Source organism: Lacerta agilis, chromosome 1 (assembly GCF_009819535.1).
Source record: "Lacerta agilis isolate rLacAgi1 chromosome 1, rLacAgi1.pri, whole genome shotgun sequence".
In the NCBI taxonomy this organism is placed as follows: Eukaryota; Metazoa; Chordata; class Lepidosauria; order Squamata; family Lacertidae; genus Lacerta; species Lacerta agilis.
In genome coordinates, this window is record NC_046312.1 from 54,910,723 (window position 1) to 54,932,051 (window position 21,329).

Sequence of the window (21,329 nt, forward strand, 5' to 3'; positions counted from 1 at the left end):
GGAAGTAACCAGGTTGGTGAAGGCTGCTATGCCCACTTCCCCGGGAGAAAGCACCACTGAACTTAGTGGGACTTAGTTCTGAGTAAACATGTGGAGGACTGCACTGCTAAGATGCTTCACTCAAAGCCCAAGTTAGGTAGTGTGGGTCAAGCAACCACTTCCCTAGGGATTGCTGCATTTGCCTCTTGAGCTCACCTCATGTCTGTGCCTTAATTATAATATTGAACTGAGATAAACGCACAGTCAGTTCCATTAGGAATCATTTATCCTTATCCACAGCTGCTTTGGAATGCAGCCTCACCTGTGGCCAATTGATCTGTCCTAAGTTCTCTGCTTCTAGCCTAGTTAGGAACCCTTACAAGGAAGCAGGAAGATACTGCTGACAGACTGGTCTACTAGGGCAGGTAGGACAAAGTTATATTCTGTTACTCTTTGTCCCTCCCTGAAACTGTAATCTGCCTGGTTGGTTGGCCTGTTTGGTCTTTTGCACAACTTCTCCAGGCCCAGCACAAACTTGTAACATTGGAGTGGGTGGGCCTGAAAGTTCAACACACATATGACTTAGAGTGCTTCTGAATTGTTAGGAGGAATTCAAGCGCAAACCAGAAATTTAGCAGCTAGGACCATAACGAGGAGATGCACTGAAATGTGTGGGGTGAATGAATGTTTAATGGTAAGGTGTATAAGCACCCCACAAGCAAATCAGGATGAATGGTCATTGTATAACTGCTATGTAAACCAATCAGAAGATGTTCAATAAAGACTGGACATAGTCTAACTACCACATAAGCTTTGTATAAGCAAATCAGGATGAATGCTCAATGAACAGGTTTTCTCGAGGAACCCTCAAATGTGCATGCTAACTCATGGGACAACAGTGATGGGGCTGGGAGGAAATGGATGCCATCATGGTGGGGGTAGAGACATATTCTGGAAGGCCCTGACAAACCCAAATTAGAAATTGTATCAGCGCCAATCCATTCAAATTAACCTTGGTATACAAATATTGCCCAGCCCAAACCAGTGATGCTGTGAGGGACTTAGGAGTCAAAATCAGGCCACAGGCTTATAATGTTAGTCTAATATACATAACTGGAAGTAATTTCTATGAAAGGGATGATGTTCAATAAAGGGCTTTAGTAATTGCAAAAAAGGGTTTTGGAAAAACCATTGAAAGCGGAGCAAAGCTTCTCTTCTGTCTTTATTTATTTTGGCGGGAGAGACATTTTTGTAAATAATAATAAAAATAATTGGACAGAGACATATGGTACAAACCAGACCATTGTGTTTCAGTAGTGTATAAACCCTAATTTGATGATAACTGGCTGACACAGCAAAGGCAATCTAGATTTCCTTGGATTCACAATCATCCTGACTAGCAATTCAGCACCACAGCAACTGTGCTGGTAGGATGGTCATCACTTTATTTTCTCCACCATGTCTGGACCGCACAGCTTGGCATTTCATACAGGGACAGCCCCAGGGATGAAAAGGTTGTAGGCAAAGTGGCATCTAGATTCTCTTCAGTCGGTTGGCCCTCTCAGGCCTGCTTGGTGGCTGCAGCACTCTGGTCAACACTGGAAGTGGGATCAAGTGCCTGAGTCTTTCTGCATTTTAACTTCCCACAGTGCTCCGAGTGATACTGCATCAGGGAGATTGCAGGAAATTAATGTGTCAGTGAAATCCAACCATCCAGCACTGCAAAGAGCCAGCATAGGCAAACTCGGCCCTCCAGATGTTTTGGGACTACAACTCCCATCACCCTTAGCTAACAGGACCAGTGGTCAGGGATGATGGGAGCGCTGGATTATGGAGAAAGCTAGAGAGTTCCAGAAAAACATCTACTTCTGCTTCATTGACTATGCAAAAGCATTTGACTGTGTCGACCACAGCAAACTATGGCAAGTTCTTAAAGAAATGGGAGTGCCGGATCACCTCATTTGTCTCCTGAGAAATCTCTACGTGGGACAAGAAGCTACAGTTAGAACTGGATATGGAACAACTGATTGGTTCAAAATTGGGAAAGGAGTACGACAAGGCTGTATATTGTCTCCCTGTTTATTTAACTTATATGCAGAATTCATCATGCGAAAGGCTGGACTGGATGAATCCCAAACCGGAATTAAGATTGCCGGAAAAAATATCAACAACCTCAGATATGCTGATGATACTACCTTGATGGCAGAAAGTGAGGAGGAATTAAAGAACCTTTTAATGAGGGTGAAAGAGGAGAGCGCAAAATATGGTCTGAAGCTCAACATCAAAAAAACTAAGATCATGGCCACTGGTCCCATCACCTCCTGGCAAATAGAAGGGGAAGAAATGGAGGCAGTGAGAGATTTCACTTTCTTGGGTTCCATGATCACTGCAGATGGTGACAGCAGTCACAAAATTAGAAGACGCCTGCTTCTTGGGAGAAAAGCAATGACAAACCTAGACAGCATCTTAAAAAGCAAAGACATCACCTTGCCGACAAAGGTCCGTATAGTTAAAGCTATGGTTTTCCCAGTAGTAATGTACGGAAGTGAGAGCTGGACCATAAAGAAGGCTGATCGCCGTAGAATTGATGCTTTTGAATTATGGTGCTGGAGGAGACTCTTGAGAGTCCCATGGACTGCAAGAAGATCAAACCTATCCATTCTCAAAGAAATCAGCCCTGAGTGCTCACTAGAAGGACAGATCCTGAAGTTGAGGCTCCAGTACTTTGGCCACCTCATGAGAAGAGAAGACTCCCTGGAAAAGACCCTGATGTTGGGAAAGATGGAGGGCACAAGGAGAAGGGGACAACAGAGGATGAGATGGCTGGACACTGTTCTCGAAGCTACTAACATGAGTTTGGCCAAACTGCGAGAGGCAGTGAAGGATAGGCATGCCTGGCGTGCTCTGGTCCATGGGGTCACGAAGAGTCGGACACGACTGAACGACTGAACAACAACAAGCAAAGAACATCAAACCATACACACACACACACACACACACACACATGGCTCAGGGCAAGTGGCAGCAGTAGGCCCTCCTGGAGCACTGGCCCTAGCAGTTTCCCAGTGCTGGGTACCCAGCAAGTATTGATAGCCACCCTGAATTCATAGGCCCTGGCTCTCTCCCCGCTCACCATTTGAACAAGCACTTGCTATATATCTATGTATTATAAGATCTCTATCCAATCAATCGATCGATCATTAGAGATAGAAAGTCAGTAATATATACCTTGTGTGCAGATCCTTCTAAAGTCCAGTAGTTTGACCTATGCATGTTTCACTAGACATATATGTCATTTGAAACACAGAAGCTATCACGGAGTAAGCGAATGGGCCAAACAAATAATCTCAGTATTTATGTTGGCTTTAGTTGAGCTAGCAGAGGGGGAAGCATTTGGATAGGTTTCTATTCTGCAGCTAAGAATCTCCTGGCAGCATCCATGAGAAGCACAGACAACAGCAGCCAAGGAAAGAACAGTGGAAACATACTTAAATCCCATGTAATAAAATGCAGATGTATGAGAAGAATCTTGAGCAGTCGTTACTTCATAGTTCATATTTATTCCAAGTCACTGCTAGGAATGGCTACCCCTGGAAAGGATGCCTTCCTCTTATGTTTTGCTGTCCTTATTAATGGATCTGAACTGTTCACACATGGATCTAAGATTCACCAGAATGCTGGAGTGCTACAAGTCAAGGTTTCGCATTTGGGCAAATACAATACTGTATTTGTCCTTTTCTTTGTAGGCCAAGGCAGAACTTCAATACTTGAGCTACCGGTATCTGGTGCTACAGTCACATACTCATTGACTGGTGTGCAGTGGACCTCACCAAGTTCTGCACTTTTTCAGTGGGGTGTTAATATAGATTTTGTTTGAGGTTGTTGTGGAAGAACCTAATCAAGACTTGAACTTGATCAGCATTTTCTAAAATTTAACATTCACATCTCGTCACATATTCCACATTGGAGCACATTCTCGTTCCAAAATTGTTTAAAACAGCCGCATTGTTTTTGATACTGATGATAAAAGGATAGATAAACAATTGTGCTTCTCACATTGTACAAATAGTTTTAACTCATCTGTTCATGATGGTCAGTCTTGGGAATAAAACCTTCTCTCACTGGTTTATTCATCTTCTCCAAGACATATGCTCAAAGTCCACTATTTTACCCAAAGTGTATCAGTTTCTTAGTGAAACCTTACCATTTCACTGGAGACAATTTACAGCTGACAAGTTTCTTCTAACTAAGATATAAACATATCTGGCATAAGAGATGTGGTGAAATGAAGAAGGAACAGGCTTAGAGTTTATTTGCTTTACATCTCTAATGTATGTTTTGCCCTTCAGTATTAAGATTGGATAATGCCGAGTTTCCCCCAACCCTATTTCTTTTTATGTTGTTGCTGGCAATAGCAATGAGTACACTCATAGAAGTTATGATTTTTATCTTTATTTCCTTCCATGTTGATTTATATTAAAATCAATATAGTGGACCACAACCTTGCTTTTGTTTCTTGATCTCTGTGGCTTCTGTTACCATTGACTAGTATGATATCCTCCTGGCTCCTTGGAATGGAAATTGTGGCCCTTGTGTTACAGTAGTTCTGTTCCTACCTAAGGGACCAGGTCCAGAGAGTAGCACTAGGAGAGTGCTTTTTGGGGCCCGGACAGCTACTACTCCTGAGAATTGTCATCAGGAGTTTGGGGCAAGGTGCCATCAGTATGCTGATGACATTCTGCTCTAGTTCAATCCATCACAACATCTGGATCAGAAGAGGCAGGGTGCAATGTTGGAGTGGATGAGGGGAAATTGGCAGGGCTTGAATCCTGGCAAGATGGGTGGGTGAGGGGGTCCCATGTTCGAGAAATTGGTCAGTTGTGTGCCCTGAACACGGTTGCAATTGCCCCTGAAGGAGCAGGTATGCAGTTTGGTAGTGGTTTTGGATTCTTCTCTGTCACTGGGGGCCCAGGTAGCCTCCGTTGCTAGAATTGCCTTTTAGTAGCCAGTCATTGACCTGCAATCCACCGCATGTAACAAAAATGTCAAAAATGTTCATAAACATGCCTGTCGCAGCTGAACTAGAGCTCAATGCTTCATCAGATTCTGGGTAAACATAGACAACCATTTAGCAACCAATTGGTGCCCCTGAGAAGCAACCATCTAGAAAGGTTATTAAGAAAAAGTCTTCTTTGGAAGAAAAGGATGCCAGAATTTATTGCCCCTGACAAAGTTATTAAACCAAATATTGTTTTAATTATGAACACTTCAGTGCTGCTATTCTACCCTGGGTTCCCCCCCCCCCAAGTATATTGTGCATACTTACTTGAAAGAGGTTTTTAGCCCCTTGGGGCACATTAGACCAGCTGAAATGCCCAGAAAAGAAGCTACAGTGTTGCTGTATCTTTTCTGCAGTTCATGGACTTAATACACTTTCTTTGGAGAATTGGACATTGAACCCCTAATAACAATAAAAGGTCACAGTGCAGTTGCAACTAATACAAGATTCTGAACGAAAGAATTTTGATACCATGGTTCTAAAATCAAAGAATACTCTTTCAAAATGCTGGCTAATTAAAACAATACAAATGTCCAGAAAACAATGATGTGTGAATTGTGCAACAGTACATACAAAATGAAGACGGTGCTGACAGAAATGAATCCACATTTTTACAAGGCATATTGTTGGGGGAGGGGGAGAACAGCTTGCTTAGGCTAAATGTTGTCACATAAGCATTTGGAAATTGTGAAGCATGTACTGTGTGACTTTTATTTCCATGATGATAAACTTCCCAAGGCACGTTGCTGGACACTCATGGAGAAGTGATTCAGTGCCCCTTGAATTAAAACAGAGATCTGAATATGGATTTTTTGATTCTCAATAAACTTCTGCAGAAAGGGTCAAGTTCCTTGGCTTTAGGGAGTTGAACATCATGGAAATAAAGTCACAAGATAGTCTTCACATTTTCCAAATGCAAACTTTTTTTGTGAAAGCATGTTTTTCTTCACGTCCAAACCATTTCATGTAGGGCAGAAAGACATCATCATCCTCTCTTCTGCTCAAATCCTGGTGATTCTTATTTCATGAGTTGCACAATGGAAAATAACAACCTTGACATGAATATACAAACAAAAACCGATTTGTCTTTGATGTCCCCTTATGCTTCATCTCCTCCCTTTTATGCAGACATTTCTTGTATTCAGGATGTTTTGTTTTCTTATGTATGGTGTGGAGAAAGTGGCTAGAGAAAAGTTGTTCTCTCTTTTTCATAGTTCTAGATCTGGAAGCTGAATGCTGGAAAAGTCATGGACCACAATCCTCATCCTTGTGGATAGTATGAAGCAGTCTCTTTCCCATCCATGTACAACCTTGGGTATTGGTATTTAGGCCACACAGTTTCTGTTGAACCTCAGTTAATGTGAAGCAGCTCTGACGTAGCAATGTTAAGATGCGTTGGCCGGCAGAGATACAGAGATGCAATCTATAATAAGTTGAGCCTGAGCTGTAAATAACTTATGAAATACTTAAGTTATCACATAAAGTAGAATTGTTGGGAGCACAAGCCTTATGCATGATTTTGAGGCTCATTAAAAGTTTTTGGTCTCATTAAAGTACATATTTCAATCTCATTAAAAAGTTAACGTTTGGGGCTGGCAGCTGTGATGAGGCAGATGGCACCATAAAAAGAAAAAAGAAAAGAGAAGGCTATACCTCAGATTCTGAAGAACGTGGTTAAAGAGCTACTTTAAATCACACCAAGCTAGCTCCACATCACTCAAGCAGGAAGTCTTTAGCTTCAATGCAATGGCTGAATTGAAAGACTTGGGAATAGGGAGAACTCCGGAAGAGAAGCATTGCTCTCGCCCAACTATCTATGCCTTCTTCTGATTCTTTCTGGCTTTCTGAACAGTAGTTCCTTTTTCTTTTCTTCAGTGAACATTTTCTCTGGTTGTTTGCTGTGTCCCAAATATGGAGATCTGATTTGTTTAGTCCCTCCTAACGTTTCCATTTGCTTTTCCAAACTGATTTCTGCCAGTGTTTATATAGGCATGTTCATTTCCCACCTCCAGTTTCTCTCATTTTAAGAAATTTCCCCTGATTTCTTGTATTTGATTTTTTTAGATCAGTGGCAAAGTGGTGTCTGCCCCTCCAGATGTCAGGGTCCTCTAAGTTCCTCCAGCCAGAATGGCCAATGATGAGAGTTGTAATCTAAGAACATCTTCTGGGCCAGAGGTTCAACACTCCAATTTAGATTTTAAAAACACGGAGAAGACCTTAGTTTTAAATTTCTGTGCAGAATCTAGTTGTGTTAGGAATTTAATAAGTAATAATATTTTAGCTCCTGTATTTAATATTTTAGCTTCCAAGGAAGGAAACCTACAAATAATTTTGTAACACTAAGAAGTCATGGTGAACAACATGGTAGTAAACTGGTTGCTTTCTCCTTTATGACAACATAAAGTCTTGCATACTCCAACCCTGCAGTGTCTTGATTTCCCCTGTTTCTTTTTTATTTAGTGCCAACAACATGCCAAAGCAGGTAGAAGTGCGAATGCATGAAAGCCACCTGAGTCCAGTGGAGGCTAAGAAGAAGAACCTATGTGTGCGGTTCTGCCTTTCGCTCAGAAAAAATCTGCTCCTTTCGCTTACTGTATTTGGTAAGTAAAATTCTCTGGTTCATGAATGTAATTCTTTTTTACAGCTGGATTGTTTCCTCTTATAATCATATACAGTGGTACCTCGGGTTACAAACACCTCGGGTTACAAACACGTCAGGTTACAGACTCCGCTAAACCGGAAGTAGTACCTCAGGTTAAGAACTTTACCTCAGGATGAGAACATAAATTGCAGGTCGGCAGTGTGGCAGCAGCGGGAGGCCCCATTAGCTAAAGTGGTACCTCAGGTTACCTGTGGAACAAATTAAGTTCATAACCAGAGGTACCACTGTACTTCCCTTTCTGTTATCATTACAGTGGTGCAGCCAACGGTGGAGCAAACTGATTGAGCGCCTGGGGTGGCACGCGTCCCCTGCACCCAGAGATGGGGCCGGCCAGCCGCCCACGGGTCGGGGCGAGCCAGGGCAGGATGCTCTGTGTGGCATCCAAGGAATCTGCCTGCCTCCTCACACTCAGCCGCCCTACAACTGAGGGGGAGGCAGCGGGCAGACAGTTTGGGCAGCGCTGGAGCCTGCGCACACCCAAGCCATCACGTCTCCCAGGAGAGACATGTGGCTTGGGTGCGCTGCAGGCCCCACGGTGCGTCCCACCCGACATTTTGTCACCCCATCCCTGGGTGCAGGGGACGTGTGCCACCCCAGGCCCTCAGTGGTGACACCTGGCGCAGCACGCCTCCACCACACACCCCTTCCTCTGCCCCTGGGTACAACTAGTTAATTTTGGGCCCTGGGTGTTATGGTCTTGCAGGGTGGGGGCTTTAGATGGCCATGTGTATTACTTCAGTTGTGAAGCACACCATTAGCATTTCTCTTCTCCTCTCTGCCCCCACACCTCTGGTCCATGCTTGTAACAGATGTAGAAGCGGGGGGGGGGGAGTTGGCAAACCCAGTAAAATAAAATAAAAAGAAATACTGTGAGCATGTGCACAGTTTTTTAATTCACATAAATCTTAGCACCATCATGACTAATGAAATAAAATGAGGTTTACTTCTGATGCATTTATTTGGGAATAAACATCATTTTGTGGTAGAAAATCAGGACTATAAGGCAGAATAAGACCGTTTTCTCCAGTGGTGGGTTTCCCTGGGATGCTTGCTTCCCTCATTATTACCCGCAACACAGGACAAGACTCTCCACCACCACTGTCAATTCCATATTCTCCTTCCTGCCTCACATCGCTTTGCGAAAGGACAGAGAAAAGGTCCTTCTTCAGAACTGAGGCATTCTGGGTGAGATGGCCAGGAGAATGTTTGCGCTGTTACCACAGTTTGGTAGATTTTCTTAAAAATATATATATAAAAACACAAATTCAGAGGCTACAACACTACCTGCTGCAGCAACTAGGATGGTATTAGCAGACTTTCACCCAGAAGGCTAGCAGTACCTGTTGAGTTGCTAGCTCAACAATTTAGTTGAATCCAGGCCATGGTTTCTAAGTGCCTCATGGAAGGACTGGAAGGGATGTTTGGTGGAGAGAGAATAAACACTATCAGAACTGTGAGTGTATATGGGGTATGAAGGAAGGATGTCAATCTTTACCTCCATTGGTAAGAGATGGAGAGGAGACGCAGATGATTGCTGGGAGGGTAGCCTGCCAGTGCCACAAGCAAAAGGTTTGGATACCATCTAATGCATTCAAGTTAATTATGGTGGACCTCTGTGGAATGCTTTTTTTAAAAATGGCAATCTCCCCTCCACCCCATTTTATCCCTGTGTTAGGTATCATTCTCCCTGCTGTTCAGTTTTAAGCTGTTAAATTGGGGTAGCTTATTTGTATTGTTTATGCAAAGACTGATTTATTTATTTATTTATTTATTACAATTACTTATTCTTAGTTCCTGAATTGTTGTTTTCTAATTATTTCTGTTTTAAAAAAATTACTATATTTGTTCATCTGATATCTTGTGAGCCACATTGGGAACAATTTTGTGGAAAAGTGGCATACAATAAGACCAGTGATGATGATGATGATTAAATGTCCCATGACAGGAGTGGAGATCAGCTGCCTTCTCACTCTCATAGGCCACCAACTTAACATCACAGCCTAGATGAGCAGCCCTGGAAATACTGGGTGGAATTCAGCATTGCACTGAGGAGATCAACACAAGCATTTCTACTTGCCCAATGGAGTGATCTGCCCTCTCCTCCCTCTGCATCTTGATCAAAGCGTTCTCCTAACCGTCCTAAGCAGATTTGGGGTGGGCACAGGGGGAATTGTGGTGCTGGCTTTTGCTAGCCCACCAACTTAGTTGAATTTGGCCCATAGATTAGAAATGTAAATCCCTGTCCTTGTTTTAGAGGAATCCTATAGTGGAACAGGCCGTGCTGGGTGTCAAAATTCAAATAATTTTTCTGTTCTCTGGGAAATTCAATTTAGTTCATTTCACCAGGCCTGAAGATGGAGGCGAGGGAGAGATGTCTCTCCTGTCAGGAGAAAGAAGGAAGGAGGAAGGAAAGAAATTTATCCCTGGTCTTTCCTTCCCTTACAAGCTGCTAATACTTTTTAGCTCGCTCTTTTGCTGTGCACCAGGGACTAGGCCAGTGATACAGTGATCTAGTTTCTCACTTGCCTTCTGGGTATCGCAGCTTCCAAATATGGAGCAGTTTGACATTTTAGTGTGGTTCACTGGCTCCATGCCCAGGCTTACTAGATTGTTTTTTTCTTTTTTCTTTTAATGTTACAGTACAGTGAGCCTAACAGCCAAATGCATGGCCTTCACAGAGCCTGCCTTTATTCACTTCAGCTTGAATGGACAGCTGTGCTGTTAGAAGAGAAGGCTGCGTAGATAGCCTGAACTAAATATATTCCTGTCCTGAAAGATTTTGAAATGGTGTATTTATTTTGACATCAGCTTTTGGCTCAGATTGATTGTTGTGAGATATCTGTGAGCCTTTCCCAGCAGGATCCCACAACAATTATTTTCGGTTAGATTAAAGCTGCACCCTGGGAAATCTACACATCACTCTGATGGATAGTCCTGTTGCGGAGGCTGCTGCATTTTAAGCCCGTGAAGGAGGAGTATAGAAATTACAGACACAAAATTCAGTTTTTCAGAAATTGTCTGAGGGTGCATGAGTTTGCTACTTTATTGAAGCTAAGGGTGCTGCCAGATGGAGTTGTGACTGTATATGTGAGATCAGTACTCCTTATGCATGCATGAGTTACTGATATCACAACGACAGCCCATATTTTTCCTTATTTCAGTCAGATTTAACCGTCTTCTCTATACAAAATCCAATAATATTCTAGTGAGCTTGCCCCATACCAGGTCCGACAATTGATCCATATAGCTCAGTACTGTCTACTCTGGCTGACAGTGGCTCTCCACCATTCCCAGCCCTACCTGGACATGGTAGGGATTGAACTTGGGACAATGATCTTCCATTGAGCTACAATTCTTTCTCCAACTCAATGTTCTGGTCACTGCTAGACTCTGGGGCCATGGCAGCCCCACTCATCTCCTCTTCATTTCAATGTCCTCTAAGCAATAACACAGGAGGCTGTGAATGAGCCAGGCCATTGGTTCTTCTAGCTCAATATTGTTTACACTGACAGGCAGCAGCTCTTCAAGATGTCAGGTGGAGACTCTCCCAATTGCTATCTGGAGACAGCAGGGACTTAAACTGATACCTTTTGAATGCAAAGATACCCTGCCACTGAGCTAAGGCTCTTCCCATCTGGTATTTTCTCATGAACCCCGATTGAAACCAAGGCCTAGGAATGGGTATTACATACTCTTTTTTATTACCATCATTCTCCCTACTGCTATGTAAAATCCCTAGAAAATGTACATTTTCTGTGTGTATAGTTAGTTCCTGGGTCAAGGGGAAGTACTCGAAGAGGAAGCTTCCTGTAGAGGTAAGTGAAAGGAGGAAGCCCATTTTTGTCCTGGGGACTGAGGAGTAAGTGGGTCTCCCTGGCTGGAAAAGAAAAAGCTGTTCATGTGACCTTTCATCCCAGATAGCTCCCTTTTTCCTCAGCTCATATAAATAGGCTCTGTTGGTTGCTATACAACCTTCTAGTTTAGCCACATTGGAATGCTGGCCATTACAGTAGGACAGAATAATATAAATAGTTATTGGGAGGAAGATGGGATTGGTAATTTTAGGAGGACGCTGAAGGCTGAATACCTACCCAGTCACGCAGTGCAATCCTATATGTCCACCCAGAAATAAGCTCCATTGTGTTCAGTTTCCCAGCTGTATATAGGATTGCTTTATCCTCAAGTACCTGGAGGTGATTTCTCTGAGGTGGTCAGAAGCGACTGGGGTCACTCCTTGGGATTGTTAGGATGGAAGGCAGGGAGACCAATAGTAGGTGGAGCCAGAGCCAATAAAAGGCCGTCAACTGATTGTAATTTTGTCCCATCCTCCTCACTGCTGATTTCTGGAGGAGGAAGCAGGGTGAGCCAAAGTTGTGTGCCCTCCAAATGTTGTGGACTACAAAACATCAGCCTCAACCAAAATGGCCATTGGATAGGGATAGTGAGAGTCCACAACATTCAGGGGCAGCCGGGATTTATTGTTGGCGAGCGGACCTGAGTGAAGCCTGCCTCCCACAGGTCCGCTTGCCAAGCCATGCCCCCTGCAGTGGCCTTGCCAAGCCAGGCCACTGCAGATTGGCTCATTTGAATCAGTGGGTTTGACTGGAACCCGTGAGCCTCTGCAGCGGCCGAGGGGGAAGTGCTGCACACAAAATGGCGTGTTGCGTCCAGGCAGCGAGGGAAGGAAGGCCGCTTCAGGCTGCAACCGCCGCTCACTGAGGAGAATCAGTAGGAGGTCATTATTGGCACAGCTAGCTCTGGTCCAAAGCTGTGTTTTGACAGGATTATTCTATTATGTGATGAATTAAGACTCAATTACTCAAATCCTTTCTTCTGTGCCCTCCCATTTATTTTACCTTTCTTATCCAGGTGTCATCATGGGTGCATTGTGTGGGGCACTTCTTCGCATGGCAACACCTATTAATCCTGATGTCGTCATGTTGATAGCCTTCCCAGGAGACATCCTGATGCGGATGCTAAAAATGTTGATTCTTCCTTTAATTATCTCAAGCTTAATCACAGGTGAGATCTGTTCTAAACAATTAGAAGGTTAATCTTTTGTGAGAGATTAAGACCTATAGAGTCATGCTCACAGCTTTATACACTCTAATAACAGCTTGTGTGTTCTTCATATTTAATGTACCAGCATTATCCTTGAAAATTGTCTCCAAAACACCTTGTGCAAGTGGAACAACTTCCGCTTGTGCAGCAGGACTTTCCCCCTCTCCTCACTCTGTGCACTCGCTAAATCTGTTCTGAAGTTCCTCCCAACTCGTTGGGAAAAAACTCCAAAGTCTGCAATTGTGTACTACCTTTATTAAGATCAATTGAAAGGATCGCAAAATTGTGGCAAGCTTTTGAGTTCGCCAGAACACTTCATCAGGCAAAATGTTACACAAATACGTTACATCTAGACATCAGGGTTTTAAGTTGGGGTTTGTTTTCTCAAGAAGAGTGAAAGCGGCCATTGATTCATTATCCCAGAATCCTCAGTGTGTAACTTTATGGATGTAGTACCTGTGCGGGACTTACTCAGCCTGTGATCTCCATCTTAGAGCTGCTTGCAAGCTGACCTCATGGTTTTAATAGCCGGACTAATTATTCTACTTTGTTGTTGTTTTCCTCTTCCCATCACTCCCCACCTGATGTTTTCATATGTGTCCAACATCTTTAACTCACCACAATGCATTTTTATACAGGTCTGTCTGGCTTGGATGCTAAGGCTAGCGGTCGGTTAGGTACAAGAGCTATGGTCTACTATATGTCCACGACGATCATTGCTGCTATATTGGGAGTTATTCTGGTCTTAGCCATTCACCCAGGCAATCCAAAGCTCAAGAAACAGCTGGGAGAAGGAAAGAAGAATGACGAAGTGTCCAGCCTTGATGCTTTCTTGGATCTTATCCGAAACTTGTTCCCCGAAAACCTCGTACAAGCATGCTTTCAGCAGGTGAATGACAAACCTTTGCCTCCCACTAATATCCTGTGTGTGAAAACCACGACAATAAAAAAAGAACTGAAGAAACTAAAACTAGATCTGCAGCTGTAAATTTAGCTTGTTTTATACTTATCAGTACAAAATAACAAACAACAGTGCTTCTACTGAGTTCCTCATTCTTTGCACTGTTCAGTTTGCATTGTAGTTTACTTTATTTTAGTGCTTCATTCTTGATGAAAACATTCTTCAGTTTTTTTTCTTTCCTATTCCATATACCTTCAGAATTTAGTTTTGTTTCCCTGGAGCTTTAAAAGTCTGCCTTTTGTGGGGAAGGAGACTTGCGATCAAGTCTAGGAATTGGAGGAGAAGCACAGAAATACTTCTGATTTCCATGTCATTTGCCGCGCTTTTTGATTTTCCGTCAATGGATATGCACTCTGAACTAATTTTCCTGGTTTTAATTAAAGTCAGTTAAGCTTAATGTGCTTAGCTTTGATTGGATCCAGACCTGCCCTATCACTAGGCAGAGTGAGGCAGCCAATTCTGAGCATTGTGGAAGGGCAGCATATTGCTAGTGATCTAACTTATTATGATGATGTTTGTATTGCCAGACTGGAGGTGAAGTGCTTGTGAGGGTGTTTTTATGCCTTACTTCACAGGTCTGGGGTACTTGGAGGGCAGGCCCAGTTGCTTCCCAGGCAGCAAAACGTCTTGGGCTATATCTGACTGGATCGTGCTTTACATCTTACTCCACATAGACATTTATTTTTCATGTATTTCAGTTAACAGGGCTGGGAATATATTCTTCTTCTTATTTTTATTAATATTTTATTAAAATAATTTCATTTATAAATAAAGTGATAAGAGAAAAAGAAAAGAAGGGTTTGTAAAATAAAACTGCAGAAAGTACAGTGTAATACAATTAGTAAAGTCAATTACATTTTCACATATTGGTATAAAGATATAAACGATATTATTATCTTAATAAATATGTGGTTATTAATAGCCTACTGCATTTTGTATAAACTCATAACAAATGTCAGTATATTTATCCAGACAAAGCCTACGTCTATAAGCAATCCGTTCATAAGTTGTGAGTGTTGTTAGGTTGTCAATCCATTGATTAAAGGGGATCATATCTTTATTCCTCCAGTTCATCACTATCAGTCTCTTAGCCAGCGTTAGGGCACATAGAATCCATTTTTGTTGTCCCATTCTCTGCTTCCATGCAATAGGAATATACGGTAATCCAAAAGAATATTCTCTGAATTTTTAAAAACTTTTCCCGTACAGTCATGTTTATATAGTCCAGCACTTTCTCCCAGAACTTAGTAGGTATAGAACAATGTAAAGAAAACCACTTCAAAAGGCATTATCCTTATTTCATCTCCAGCAAAGAACTACTTTAGGGCTGGGGATATATTATTATTCGTACATAAATATCTGTAAAATCGGATGCATTGAAGGCTGTTTCTGTTCTTCAGCAGATCACTCAGAGAGTATAATGCCACCGTGGCCACTGTTGCATGGGGAAAAACAATTTGATGTCTGGAAGAAAAGTGCCCTTGCTGTCAAGAGTTCTTGGCACTGAGCAAACCTATGGTGGGTGTATTCACCTACTTAGGGATGAGGCATGTCATTGGATGATTGCTGGGGAGGGAAGGAAGTTTTTCCTGCAGTTGCCTATTCTACTCTTACTAAGTGGATAAACATTTCAGGCTGTAGTCATATTTCATCAGAAAAGTATATTAACATGATTTTTTAAGGGTGGTATGAATGTTAGCCATGTTGTTCATGCTTTCTGTTCTACACACATGTATGAGCAGCCTTTTTCCTGAAGCTAAGTTATTTGACAGTTACACAGACTTTTTTTTTTAACCATCCAAGCAAGATCCACCGCCAAACCTTTCCTAAGTATGCCTGAATGGCACCATTTAAAGGATTTTAAGTGCTGAGTTATCTGAGGTCGTAGCTCTAGGCTGTACCGTGTGGGTGGGGAGCAGAGGAAGGACAGGACCACATAGGGAGACAGATGCAAACTGCTGCAGAACTAAGCTAGCTGCATTTCCCCTCTCTCTTACCTTGCACCCAAGAGCACCTAAAAGCCCGGTCCAAAAATCTGTTTACCAGGAAGTAAGGTTAACAGATTACAGTGAGGCTACCTTCCATGTAAGCGTACTTAGAATTGTAATCAAATCTGAGTCCTTTTAAAGGGCATGTTTATTCGAAATACCATCAAAAGAAGAGTCAAATATGTAGAGGCAGCACGTTTCCAAAATCAGAACAACGTGTATTGAATGCTGAAATGAACTCTTCCTTTCCAGCTAATTGTATTTTTTTACTGAAAGTTACAACTGGGCCCCTTGATGGGTAGAAAGCTGAGGAATGGGATAGTGAGCTGAAAGGGGAGCAAGTAAGCTAACTTACATTAGCCCCATCAGTCCTTTTATCACCCTCCCGGTGCTTATAATATTGAAAGACGTGTTTATTCACGGTGTCATCAAAAGGAGTGTCACATGGGTAGACAGTGTGTTCCAAAAAGTAGAACAATGTGTGTTCTGTTGCGCTGGTCTCTCCCTTTCCAGTTAATTGTGCTTAACAGGATGTGGGAATCGCCCCCTTGACTGGTAGAAAGCTGAAAGACTGGCTAAATGGGCTGACTTGGAAGCAAGCTACTAACTTATTATATTGGCACTCTCCCTCCTTTTATAAATCTCTGGACACTTGTAATGTTAATGTCTTCTGGTGAGCAGCTCCTTTCAATTACTTCACTATTTTTTTGAGCTTTCTTTGTCCGTCAACAGTCACTTCGGTCAAGTATTTGTTAAGGTTAAGATGGATAGCTCAGCTGGTTAAGTACGACACTCTTAGTCTCAAGGTTGTGGTCGTGAGCCCCACGTTGGGCAAAAGACCACAGTCATAGACCTATCTTAGACATGTTTATTAATGTCAATGGGTCTACTCAGAGGAAAAGCTAACAGAATACTACTCCCTGCCCGCACTATGTGTCAGCCACTACCTACAGAAGTGGGGAAAGACTGGCTTGGTCTCGGATCCAGGTTCTGTCACGTGGTGGCATTGGTTGTGATTGCTGCAGCAGCCAGGGGTGTTCTGAGGTGGGGGCGGGGGGCAGTACGCCCTGGGTGTCATTCCAAAGGGGGGGATGACAAAATGCCAACCCCTGATGGGTGACGCCTCCCAGGGCATGCGCCGCTCACTTCACACGCCCCGGATGCGCGCCACACCCCCAGGATGAGCATCATGCCCCCTGTGGGTGCCGTGCCATGCCCCCTGGGTTGAGCGCCGCTCTGGGTACCAGAACAGGTTGTTCTGCCTCTGGAGGCAGCTGTAGGCTGCCACAACTATCTGTTTCCCCAGCTGCATCTCCAGCCTGCATGCTTGGCTGGGCTGTGGATATGATGGTAGTCACAACCCCTTCTATTGGGTTGCATCTGCGGTAAGGGTTAGAGTTGTGCCGTTAGCTTTCATTGGCATTTATTCATAGGTCAGCGTGTTTGCAGCCCTAAGCAATTGGCAGCCCAACAAATAAAAGTTGCATGACTCAATAATTTTCATCACCTACCTAACATAGGTACTGGGTAAACAGTCTAATGGCAATGCGCCTCTAGGGGAAGGGCTGTAGCTGAGTGATAGAACTTCTGCTTTGCCTGCAGAGGATCCCAGGTTCAAGGGCAGGAATTCACCTTTTCCTCTGTTCCCACATTATTCCTGCTAGCAGTTTTACCTAGCAAGCCACTTTATCAGCTGCTTCTGCCTATCAGGGTGAGTTTGACTCATTCCTAAGGACTTGGTGTCTATGGCCCTTGGCCCCAGGATAACTGAAGAAAAGACAAGCAGGTATGGTTTTGTAATCTTTGCCTTTATTCAAGTCATCTCCCTAAAGTCAAGATAGTTAAGAAACTGTGATACTTGAAGGGTGAGCAATGAATGTCAACTTACTATCATGTTTAATTCTAAACTATGTGTTTCCTGCTTAATTGACAAGCAGAGGGAATAATTAAGTAATTAGCAGTTAACTACTGTACTTGAAAACCTGCCCACCTAGCAGTTTGAAAGCATGTCAAAGTGCAAGTAGATAAATAGGTACCGCTCTGGGGGGAAGGTAAACTGCGTTTGCGTGCGCTGCTCTGGTTCACCAGAAGCGGCTTAGTCATGCTGGCCACGTGACCCAGAAGCTGTACGCCAGCTCCCTCGGCCAGTAATGCGAGATGAGCGCCGTAACTCCAGAGTCATCTGCAACTGGACCTAATGGTCAGGGGTCTTTTTACCTTTACCTTACTTGAAAATTAAAGTCCTGCTAGACCTTCCTACAAGACCTTGAAGCTGAACTATTTAGCAGCTCCAGTGTAGGAAATACCTTCATCCACAAACAAACAAATCTGCACAGCTTGCAAGAGTTTTCAGAGTGCCTTAATTTGCTTTGAACTAGCACTTTCTCCCATTTCCTGTGACTTTAACAGGTGCAGGATAATTAGAAATTCACGAGATACAATTCCCACCCACCCACCCCCAAATATACAGCAAGAGAAATTTGAGGTTGGGCCTTTTTATTCTGGCAAGATCAAAATATCTCAGTGTCCTGCTTGTTTGTGGGCTTCCTGTAGGCATCTGGTTGGCTGATGTGAGAACAGGATATGGGACTGAGGACTCTGGTTTGATCCAGCAGGGCTCTTCATATGCTACTGAGTCCAGTAAGAAATTTAACATTTTGTCTACTTTTGCCCAGAGTATCAAATGGAAGGGACTGGTTGATGAGGAGCGCCCTGTAACTAATACGAATTAATGCAATTTCAAGCTGCGTCTCAAAGCCTCAGTGTTGTTAAGTCAGGTTTAAGACAGGGGTCTGTATGGTAGTTATGGGGGCGGGGGGAGCCTAACTTGTGTTGACTCCCAGACATTTTTGCACATTCTGGGACATTGGTATGCACTTGTAGCCACTGACTTTTTATTATGGTTCCTGTCGGTATACCAGGAATTAAATCCAGCCTGTACTGGGCATGCATGACTGACTCAGGGCGTACTAGAACAGGTGGAAGTCAGTGTGGCTAAAGCTTTTCCCACAGCTGCATAAAGTGCCCTAGTGATGAGAATAAATCCTGATGTGACAGTCCCTGATAACGACAGGCCTGGTCTCACCAAGGCTGCCAAAACTCCGTAATTTTGCTTTGTTTCCAGTAAGGTCTTCAGCAATAACCCTTCAGTTTCAGGAAATTCTGCTGTTCTCAGAGCCTTCGTAATGTTTTAAAGATGACAAAATTCTCAAGATAATAATCGAGTCCATGAAAATATGTAGGAATTTTGGCTTGCTTAAGAGCTTCTGCTTTTGCTCGCTGCATTTCAGAGCCACACATTTTCGCAGGGTGCTCAAGCACATAAAAAAAATATTATTAATAAGATGTGAATGTAGTAAAATGGATAGTGTAACCTGCATTGTTCCCTTAATCATTCATGATGCCGCTATGACTGGCAGCTTAGCAGAAAGAACAAATATAACAGTTTTACTGATTTTGCTAACTTTGCTATCTGACTAAATGGTCTGGTGAATTAACTCTTCCCCTTTTATTGAGCAAACTGCATGTGTGATTTCAGCAAGACAAAATCAACTTTGCACAGACGCTTTAGGAAGTACCTCTTGCAGACTTGAATGCCTTGCATTCTCACTGCATATTAAGAAGGACACAGCATTTTTTAATGACTGGTAACCTATTTTTGAATATCCACTAGATTTAGAAATTCTGCCTCTGTTCCATTGCCAACTAGACCTTTCACGTCATTCTTCGAATGGACTTCGTAGATTACGGCTTGTATACAACAAAGTTGTCCTGTTTGCACAAAGACTCCTGCTTGCTCAATTAAACTTCCCCTCCCTATCCTCTCCCTATGTGCCCCCCTAAATATGCTCTGGAAGCTTGGGGGGAAACTTAGAAAAGATTTTGGGGAGCACAGAGGGATGAGAGGCATAGGAGATACCATCGTACATGTGCGTATCCTTGTGTGAATGGGATTACTTTCTTTGATACAACCCAAACTATTTATCTACTTCTCACAGAAACGATAGATAAAAATATTAGCACATTCAAAGATGAAAGTTAGCATTGTGGGAGTCATTGTACCTGTATTTGGATTTGCTCCCATATAATTCCCTCCTGATTTGGGTAGAGTTATTGCTTTATTATAGTGATGTTTCCCCAAGTGTGGTTTTTAGGAAGGATCAGAGATGTCTTGTGTTGTTGTACTTTCTAATGGCAGAGTTGGATTTGTGTCCCAGTCCACAGACCTTAGCACAGAGCAGCAAGGTGCATACACAAAACTGGCAAAACCACAAGAGCCCTGAATGACCACCGAGTGGTCAGCAGATGATGGAGGCAGTAGCAGACAGGCCCTGCATCAGCATCTAGGCCAACAAGGGCATGCTGGGACTGACACTCACCACCACCATGGCATCCTTTCTTTCTTTTATTTAACATCCTTTTATAGTTAGGCAGCAGCCAAGCATGTCTATGGTTACAGATGCTCATGTTGTTATTTTTACTTTAAATATATATTATTCTTTGTCTACAACAAAATGGTGCTGTATCTCGAGTTTATCATCAGGGCAGCAGAAGCAAAGTACATTTTCTTTCTGTAGTCATGATGATGCTAATTAAATGGGTTCTTTAAAATGGGAAACGGCACATGTTCAAAGTATTTCTTTTTTTATTAGGGCTGGCAAACTGCTTTTTGTTTAATTTTTGCTCTAACATAACAAGGATACAAAAGCTCTTGTAAAGCATGGAATGGAGATGGGGTAAGAAGCAAATGGTGTAATTGTGTGCTGCAGTAACATAGAGCTATGTAAATGTGTTTGTGCAAGGTTGCCGAAGACAATAAAGTCCAGGGTCTAAATTTACTTAGTTGCAGGGGCAGGTGCCAGAAGAAATTCAGAAGGGGGATTTCAAGCTCAGAGGTTTGCACTGCTTATGTAGCAGGCAACTTTACACCTGAATTTGCAGCCCTGTGTTTTGATTCTTTCAGATTCAAACGGTCACCAAGAAAGTGCTTGTCCCTCAAGAGATCGATGAACCATCCAATGCAACAGACTCCATCTTTGACATGTTGAATGAGACAGAAGTGACGCCAGAACCTCAGCTAGTCATTAAGAAAGGCCTCGAATTTAAGGATGGCATGAATGTCTTAGGTATGGAAACACTTTTAGTGTATGTGTGCTTCATGGTTATTATTGTAGCGATATTGTGTATTGTTTTGATTATATTGTTATCTTGTCGTAACCCACCCTGGGACCTTAAGGTAAGAATGATAACTAAATGATTAAATGTTTTATTGCATTATTATATATGTTGTAAAATGTCTTCAGACTTTTTAATTTAAAATATATGTAAAGCAATATTCAAGTCCAATAAATCATACCACATATCCTTTCCATATATTCACATTTACATATTCATTTTTGCATATCCTCCTCTGTTTATTTGTATGTTGGCAGGGAAATCCAAATCAGTTCAGGGAAATAGCACTGCCAATCATTGAGCATTCACACACATACACAGGTTAATGGTTATCCATCTAAAAGCAGCATATGTTTATATCATTTGGTTATTATGACACTCTTTTGTATTATGATAGATTTGTTAGGAGATAAAATAAGGAATGTGGGTGCTTCGTTTTGACAG

General features: G+C 42.7%; 1 protein-coding gene across 2 annotated transcripts in view; it reads left to right on the forward strand.

The window, feature by feature from the left end:
• SLC1A2 (solute carrier family 1 member 2) overlaps positions 1-21,329 on the forward strand; it is a 92,169-nt gene that overhangs the window by 56,454 nt on the left and 14,386 nt on the right. For both annotated transcript variants that reach the window (XM_033149816.1, XM_033149809.1), the window contains exons 2-5: positions 7,499-7,638; positions 12,570-12,722; positions 13,400-13,650; positions 20,674-20,836. In XM_033149816.1, coding sequence (XP_033005707.1) covers positions 7,499-7,638; positions 12,570-12,722; positions 13,400-13,650; positions 20,674-20,836 — 707 coding nt within the window. The remainder of the gene's footprint in view (positions 1-7,498; positions 7,639-12,569; positions 12,723-13,399; positions 13,651-20,673; positions 20,837-21,329) is intronic.